At 34.6% G+C, this 8,524-nt stretch overlaps 1 protein-coding gene across 1 annotated transcript; it reads right to left on the bottom strand.

The window, feature by feature from the left end:
* Nucleotides 1-1,094: 1,094 nt before the first annotated feature.
* LOC133321358 (UDP-glycosyltransferase UGT5-like) lies at nucleotides 1,095-2,016 on the bottom strand (the record flags this gene model as incomplete). The annotated part of the gene is made up of 1 exon (XM_061530449.1): nucleotides 1,095-2,016. A coding segment is annotated over one exon (912 nt), but the record flags the coding sequence as incomplete, so codon positions are not given.
* Nucleotides 2,017-8,524: the final 6,508 nt, after the last annotated feature.

Below are 8,524 nucleotides of genomic sequence, written 5' to 3'. Positions count from 1 at the left end.
TTATAGCTGCAATTCGCCTTAAATTCTTTAGAAAATTATAGTCATTCAGTGTACTGCTTTGTTGTCGTGTTTACACCCATTTAACTTGATATGTTTTGCTTTCTGGTGTTATATTCCCACCCAGAAGCCATTCTAACTAAATACGGAGATAGAGGACTGGTTAAACCCGAAATAAATGAATGTCATAAAATGTGTTAACTAGAGCGTTTTTATTGGATTTTATGGTACATTCAAATGGAGGGGAATTCCGTTCGAAGGTAAGGATTTGAAATTGATGGAAAATGAGAAAGAAAAGGACAAATTGTAATAACATTGATAACACAAGAGAATTGGAGAAAAAATGCTATTAAAAAATCCACGCCTATGGAAGACCAAGAAAAAAATATTTTTAAAAAATCCACGCTTATGGAGGACCAAGAAAAAAATATTTTTAGAAAATCCACGCCTATGGAAGACCAAGAAAAAAATATTTTTAAAAAATCCACGCCTATGGAAGACCAAGAAAAAAATATTTTTAAAAAATCCACGCCTATGGAAGACCAAGAAAACAATATTTTTAAAAAATCCACGCCTATGGAAGACCAAGAAAAAAATATTTTTAAAAAATCCACACCTATGGAAGACCAAGAAAAAAATATTTTGAAAAAATCCACGCCTATGGAAGACCAAGAAAAAATTATTTTTAAAAAGTCCACACCTATGGAAGACCAAGAAAAAAATATTTTTAAAAAATCCACGCCTATGGAAGACCAAGAAAAAAATATTTTTAAAAAATCCACGCCTATGGAAGACCAAGAAAAAAATATTTTTAAAAAATCCACGCCTATGGAAGACCAAGAAAAAAATATTTTTAAAAAATCCACGCCTATAGAAGACCAAGAAAACTTCTGAGGCAAATATTTTTATAAAAATTGTGTTTTATTTTTATTTAAAATATGTTCTCAGCTAAAAAATAATATTGAAACAGCTGTTATGTTAGTTTGTAAATAATAAACATATGTTTTCTAGTGTTGCCAACTACCTACAAAAATACAATTTATTTATTTTTGATTATTTTTTCGTATTTTTTTTATTTTTATAAAATATATTTAAAAAAAATATTATCTACTTATTTTTCTTCTTCAAATTAACGGCCTTCTTCTTCTTTCCCTTGCAGCACAAGAATTTACAAAGGGCCACAAATACACCCACCACGCCGAAGACAATAGCCAACAGAAAGCCAATAACATCCAAAGACTGCAATTGCCACCAGGTCATATGCACTGCAGGCGATTGCATATGTTTCGCACCATTATGCCTTATAACATAATCGACCCAATAGCGTACCAATTGCCGGGGAGTCATTGGCCTATCACGATATAATTGTGAGAATTTCTGAACATTTTCACGATATTTGGGGTTGTTCAAAACTTCCAAAACCGTAGATCTGAGATCCTCCTCGGTCAACGAGGCATATTGCAAACTTAAACCGAAACCCGAACTGCGTACATTGGCCATATTTGAATGTTGATCGCCGAAGAAGGGAATACCCACCATGGGTACACCATGATATTGTGATTCGACCACACTACCCTGACCACCATGGGTGATGAACAATTTCACCTTGGGATGAGCGAGGATGTCATCTTGTGGCAACCATGATTTGTAAATGATATTTTTTGCTTGGCCTGGGAAGTCTTTATCGCCCCATTTCATCAGCACAGTGTAGGGCAATTTGGAGAGGACATTGAAAATCATTTTAGCCTTGTCGGGTGATAAATTCGATCCTTGGACATTTGTACCCAAACTGAAGTAGATGACACCATTTTCAGCGGAATCCATAATATCGGAAATTTCCTTAGGTAGAGGGTCGGGTTTCTCCTTGATTTGTATACCACCGATTTCAATGAGGGCTGGGACATTGGGGCGTATGGGACCCTGGCTGAAATGATGATTGGTCAAGACCAAGGAGACATTTTTGTAGACCTCCTCTAAGGGGGGATAACGATCGGCAGGGAAGTTGTAGCTGGAACGAAAAAAAATTAATATTAATTTTTTGTCGAAAAAATTAACTAATATTTTTCTCAGGGTGTAAAAAAATTAAAATTTTTTGGGTGTAAAAAATTTTCTTTGTATAAATTTACAAAAAAATATATATATACTGGAAAAATTTATAATAAAAAATATTGTCGGAAAAAAATAACTAACATTTTTTCTTTGGGTGTAAAAATATTTTCTCTGCATATACAAAAAAAAATATACAAAAAAAAATATTACTAAAAAATTGGTATACAAATAAAATATTGGTAATAAAAAAATATAATATAACAATTTGAATATTGACCTAATTTTTTCTTTGAGTGTATCTCTTCTCTAACTAAAAGTTTTATAAAAGTTTATAGCTAGAAGAGAAGAAACAAGTGAAAAAGCGGTAAGTTCGGCCGGGCCGAACTTTCTATACCCTCCACCATAGATATATTGACAGGTACTAGAAATGAAAATATAGGGAACATACCAAAAAGTCGACCTATAACGATAATACAAATTTTAGAAAATTTTAAAGGATAATTATACCCTCAGCCTTATGGCTAATGAGGGTGTATACACTTTAACAGGGTGAAAATGTGCCTCATCGAAATATTGGTTCTAGACCCCATGTTTCTTTGGACCAAATCCGTTTCAGAAAATTTAGATTTCGTCCGAACTTTGCCCATCTTATTATTTCTTCCAAGCTTAGTTCAAATTCTGGAAATTCCAATCAGGGGCTAGGTCTAAATGCGGCTATAGTTCATTATCGAACCTTACGTTCTAATTGTTTATCTCTCTATCCTCCGCAGGTGAAATGATTACAAACGAGTCTTAGAACCAAACTCAAAACGCGGAACAAATCTGATAACTATTTTAATATAAAAAGGGGGATATATGGGGACTACCCCAAAAAGGGGCGAATATTAATAATTTTTGGTAAAGGGATTTGTTACCATATACGACTACAAATTACCAAATTGCAGCAAATTCGGTTGAAAAATGCGCTCAAGAACCCCCAAATACCGAAAATTGGAGGTACCCTTATATGGGGTCTATCCGAAAAAATGGACATATATTCATAATTTTTGGTGGAGAGATTTGGAACCTATTAAGAACCCAATGTACCAAATTTCAGCGTATTCGGTTGAAAAACGCGCTCAAGAACCCCAAAATACCGAAAATTGGGGGGTACCCTTATATGGGGGATATCCGACAAAAATCACCTATATTTATAATTTTTTGTGGAGAGATTTGGTACCTATTAAGAACTCGAAATACTAAATTACAGCCAATTCGGTGGAAAAACGCGCTCAAGAACCCCAAAATACCGAAAATTGGGGGTACCCTTATATGGGGTCTACCAGAAAAAGTGGACCTATATTTATAATTTTTTATAGGGACATTAAGTACCCAATAAGAACCCAATGTACCAAATTTCAACGTATTCGGTTGAAAAACGCGCTCAAGAACCTTAAAATACCGAAAATTGGGGGGTACTGTTATATGGGAGCTATGACTAATCGTGGACCGATATATCCCATCTTCGAACTTGACCTGCCTGCAGACAAAAGACAACCCTATGCAAAATTTCCGCACCATATCTCAATTCCTTCAGAAGATAGCGTAATTACAACAGACGGACGGACGGACAGACAGACGGGCGGATATGGCTAGATCGTCTTAGAATTTTACCCTGATCAAGAATATATATACTTTATAGGGTCGGAAATGAGTTACAAACGGAATGACAAAATTAATATACCCTCCATACTATGGTGGAGGGTATAAAAAATATTGTCCAAAAAACTAACTAACATTTTTCTTTGGGTGTAAAAATATTTAGCTGGAAATAGAAAAACAAAAATTATATGAATTTTTTGTCGAAGAAAATTGATCAAAATTTCTTTGGGTGTAAAAATAATTGATTGACAATATTAACTAACTTTTTTTCTTTGGGTGTAAAAATAATTTCTTTGAATAAATTTATTAAAAAATATATATACTGAACAAAAATTGATAATAAAAAATTTTGTCGAAAAAAATTAACTAACATTTTTCTTTGGGTGTAAAAATATTTTCTTTGTAATAATTTATAAATATATATATATATATATATAGTGAAAAAATTATAATAAAAAATATTGCCGAACAAAATTAACTAATTTTTTTTCTTTGGGTGTAAAAATATTTTCTCTGCATATACAAAAAAAAATATATACAAAAAAATATTAGTAATAAAAAATTTGTATACAAATAACATATTGGTAATAAAAAATATATATTGTAAAAAAATGCAATAATTAACTAATTTTTTTCTTTGAGTGTATCTCTTCTCTAACTAAAAGTTTATAACAAAAAAAAAACACTACCACTCTAACAATCTTGTTTTACTTTATTGTACAAAAGAAAACCAGTTTAGTTGCCCAAAATAGTTACTAAGATTTATTTCTTTTAGCTCGGAAACCTCCCGACAAGCTCCGCTGTGCCTCTTGTCTGCCGGCAAGCAGCAAGTTGATAATTAAAAAAAAATTTACAAGCGTTTTCATTGTTTCTAATGAAAACGTAATTAAAATACCTTTAGTTTCGGTCGCCAACAGAAGTTAAAAAATACCAGAACATGACTAAGCAAAAAACATGGAGAATCTGCGAAAAAATATTTTTCAAAAAACTACGCCATAGAGGATTAAAAAAAAAATAATTTCAAAAAAAATCAACGCCCATAGATTGTGAAGAAAAAATATTTTAAAAAACCTAGGCCCATGGAGGATTGAAAAAATATTAAAAAAAAATCAAGGCCAATGAAGGACTGGAAAAAATATTTAAAACCAGTGAGTGGAGCATTACAATTGGACGGGGCCGATCATATTAGGGTACCATATTACCCCGGAACTCTAATTTTCTGAGGATGTTTATTCCGAGCTTGGGCAATATTTCGTGATATTTGCACCCTCTTGCCCGATTAGAGGTCAACAGCACCTCTTCCTTACACTGGCATATTTTCCGAATATTACTAACATTCAGTACAGACAGCCCTTCTAATTACTTGTCCAGATTCCATTCATTGTGGTCGATCTATAGGCCACGTCTTATAATTGTGGCCTATAGATCGACTCGAAAAAAAACACAAAAAAATAAGTTTTCGGTCCAATTTATACCAATATTTTTATCTGATCATAACCAAAAATTATAGGCGTTTACCTTGACCATACCTGGATCCTCATGGAAAATTTCAAAGCCATCAGCGTTATATATCCGCCCTCTAGTTTGAAAATGGGTTACTAAATAATATATGAATACGTAAGCACCTTTAAATATTTGAGTGTAACTCCCACATCCGAGTACATACGACAATGCAATTGGTGTCAATTTAAAGGTCAACCACTCCTCTTGGATATACTATCAACTTCTCGGGTCTATGTCCTTCAGGAGTAAATATATACGCCATAGCATACAAATTTTGTAATTTTTTTTCAACAAAACTCAGGGTCTATTTGTCACGCTAAATATTGACTGTTTTTTTGGCACGATCCTCTTCTCCATGTAAAAATTCGCGATGGGCCATAATAGCGGCCTCTGGAGAAAATCAGACAAAAGTAAAGTTTCTGGTTCATCCCCTAAATATTAGCCAATCTTTACCAAAAACAATACGGGTCTTCATTGGCCAGAACCCATCCTACGTGCAAAATTTTGTGAAGATTTGTCCATAACTGTGGCCTGTATCGTGTTTACAAATTATAATGGACAGACGGACGGACGGGCACACTAGATCGATTCAGCTAGTCGAGATATGACGATCGGTATACTTAAAGGTGGGTCTAAGACCAATATTTCGCGGCGTTACAGGTCGCATTTATAATCCGAATTGGATGAAATTTGGCACTGCTCATTTATTTGGCCCAAGGACAAACCCTATTGAAATTGAGAAAAATCGGTTCAGATTAGATATAACTCCCATATATATTTTCGTCCGATTTAAGTCCCTATATATCTTTTAATTTGCACAAAATTTGGCATAGAGTACTGAATTGGGTCCAGAATGATGTGTGCCAAGTTTCGAGAAGATCGGTTCAGATTTAGATATAGCTCCCATATATATCTTCGTCCGATTTTATGTAAATGAGGCACCAAAGACCCTATATATCTTTCAATTTGCACGAAATTTGGCATAGTGTACTGAATTGTGTCTAGAATGATGTGTGTCAAGTTTCGAGAAGATCGATTCAGATTTAGATATAGCTCCTATATATATTTTCGTCCGATTTAAGGGGCACCAAAGTCCCTATATATCTTTCAATTTGCTCGAAATTTGGCATAGTGTACTGAATTAAGTCCAGAATGACGTTTGTCAAGTTTCGAGAAGATCGGCTAAGATTTAGTTATAGCTCCCATATATATTTTCGTCCGATTTAAGGTAAATGGTGCACCAAAGTCCCTATATATCCCTCGATTTGCTCGAAATTTGGCATAGTGTACTAAATTAAGTCTAGAACGATGTGTGCTAAATTTCGTGAAAATCGGTCCAGATTTAGATATAGCTCCCATATATATTTTCGTCCGATTTAAGGTAAATGGGGCACCAAAGTCCCTATATATCTTTCAGTTTGCACGAAATTTGGCATAGAGTACTGAATTGAGCCTAGATTGATGTCTGCCAAGTTTCGTGAAAATCGGTCCAGATTTGGATATAGCTCCCATATATATTTTCGTCCGATTTAAGGTAAATGGTGCACTAAAGTCCCTATATATCGCTCGATTTGCTCGAAATTTTTCATAGAGTACTGGATTAAGCCTAGATTGATGTGTGCTAAGTTTTTTGAAAATTGGCTCAGATTTAGATATAGCTCCCATATATATTTTCGTCCGATTTAAGGTAAATGGGGCACCAAAGTCCCTATATATTTTTCGATTTGTACGAAATTTGGCAAAATGTATTGAATTATACCTAGAATGATGTCTGCCAAGTTTCCTGAAAATCGGTCCAGATTTAGATATAGCTTCCATATATAGTTTTCTCCGATTTTATGTAAATGGTGTACCAAAGTCCCTATATATCCTTCGATTTGTACGAAATTTGGCACAGCGTACTGAATTGAGACTAGATTGATGTCTGCCAAATATCGTGTAAACCGGTTCAGATTTAGATATAGCTCTCATATATATCTTCGTCCGATTTTAGGTAAATGTTGCACCAAAGTCCCTATATGTCTTTCGATCAGCACAAAATTTGGCATAACGTAACAATGCGGCGTACCGAATAGCGTCTATCAATTTTGCTATAAATCAATTTCTATAAATTTGTCCCATGGTACGCAGACGACTCTAAATCTGCCCGAATGAAATTAAATTTTATCATAGGTTGCAGAATGACATGAGCATGTTCCATCGAGCGAGCAGTGACATGCAATTGTAAGGATACGTATGTACAACAAACCCAAAGTGGTGAAGGGTATCATATAGCCGGTCCATGCTGACTTTACTACATTCCTTACTGGTTTAAAAATGTTCTTCCTTGATCCTCCATAGTTAGGGATTCTTTAAAAATAAATATTTTATTGGAACCTCCATAGCTGAGGATTAAAAATTTTTATTTTATGTTTCTTCCTTGATCCTCCATAGTTAAGGATTCTTTAAAAATAAATATTTTTTTGGATCCTCCATAGCTGAAGTTTAAAAACAAAATTTTAATGTTTCTTCCTTGATCCTCCATAGTTAAGGATTCTTTAAAAATATTTTTTTTTTTGATCCTCCATAGTTGAGGATTTTTAAAACATTTTTCCTTGATCCTCCATGGTTGAGGATTTTTTAAAAATATTTTTTTCCCTTCACTGATCTCCCCTCCCTCGTTTCCACCCTCTGCAATCGAATGACATTTCTATAATGATTTGTTTCTCCAACTCTTTCGATAATTTGACTGACAGAGTCGTGTAATTAACCAATCCATTAACAGCCAACCTCTAGTCATGATTGCTGATGTTGTAACGGGGAAAGGAGTCAAGTACATGATGACGATGTGCTTGGCTGATAAAGCTTGCTGGTCGAGGGTCCCCCCCTGACATACCATTTGTAAACAATGGGAGTGGTGACCATAACAACGACCCGCCTTAGAGACAAAGTGTTAACAACTGCGCAGTGTTGCTGACAAAAACAACAGCAACAAATCGAGAAACAGAAAACAATTCCAGCAGCACCAGCAACAACAACATTAATTTATTTTGTCTGTGAAGGAGTGTAGAGAAGAAGTTTGTGGGCTCTGAGGCAGACAATGGTATTGTTGTTGTTGCTGCTGGTGGTGCTGTTGTAATAACCGGTAATTAAAAATGATACATTTGTGGCACGCAATTTGATTTGGTGAGTCTTTCGCGTTGTGAGCGCATAAAAGGGGGCAATGACAACCTCTACCTCCTCACGCCAAATATGATTGCGAATAAATGAACTGAACTTCGTCGGGTATGTTGAGGTTCTTGGGTGTGTGTTAATGAACCTACCAACACGCGTGATGTGGTGTTAAAAAACTGTC

The sequence above is a fragment of the Musca vetustissima genome, unplaced genomic scaffold, assembly GCF_032173495.1.
Source record: "Musca vetustissima isolate MV318-11 ecotype Yass unplaced genomic scaffold, APGP_CSIRO_Mvet_v1 utg334724, whole genome shotgun sequence".
In the NCBI taxonomy this organism is placed as follows: domain Eukaryota; kingdom Metazoa; phylum Arthropoda; class Insecta; order Diptera; family Muscidae; genus Musca; species Musca vetustissima.
The sequence above is the reverse complement of the archived record's forward strand: the minus strand, read 5'-3'. Positions and strand labels throughout refer to the sequence as shown.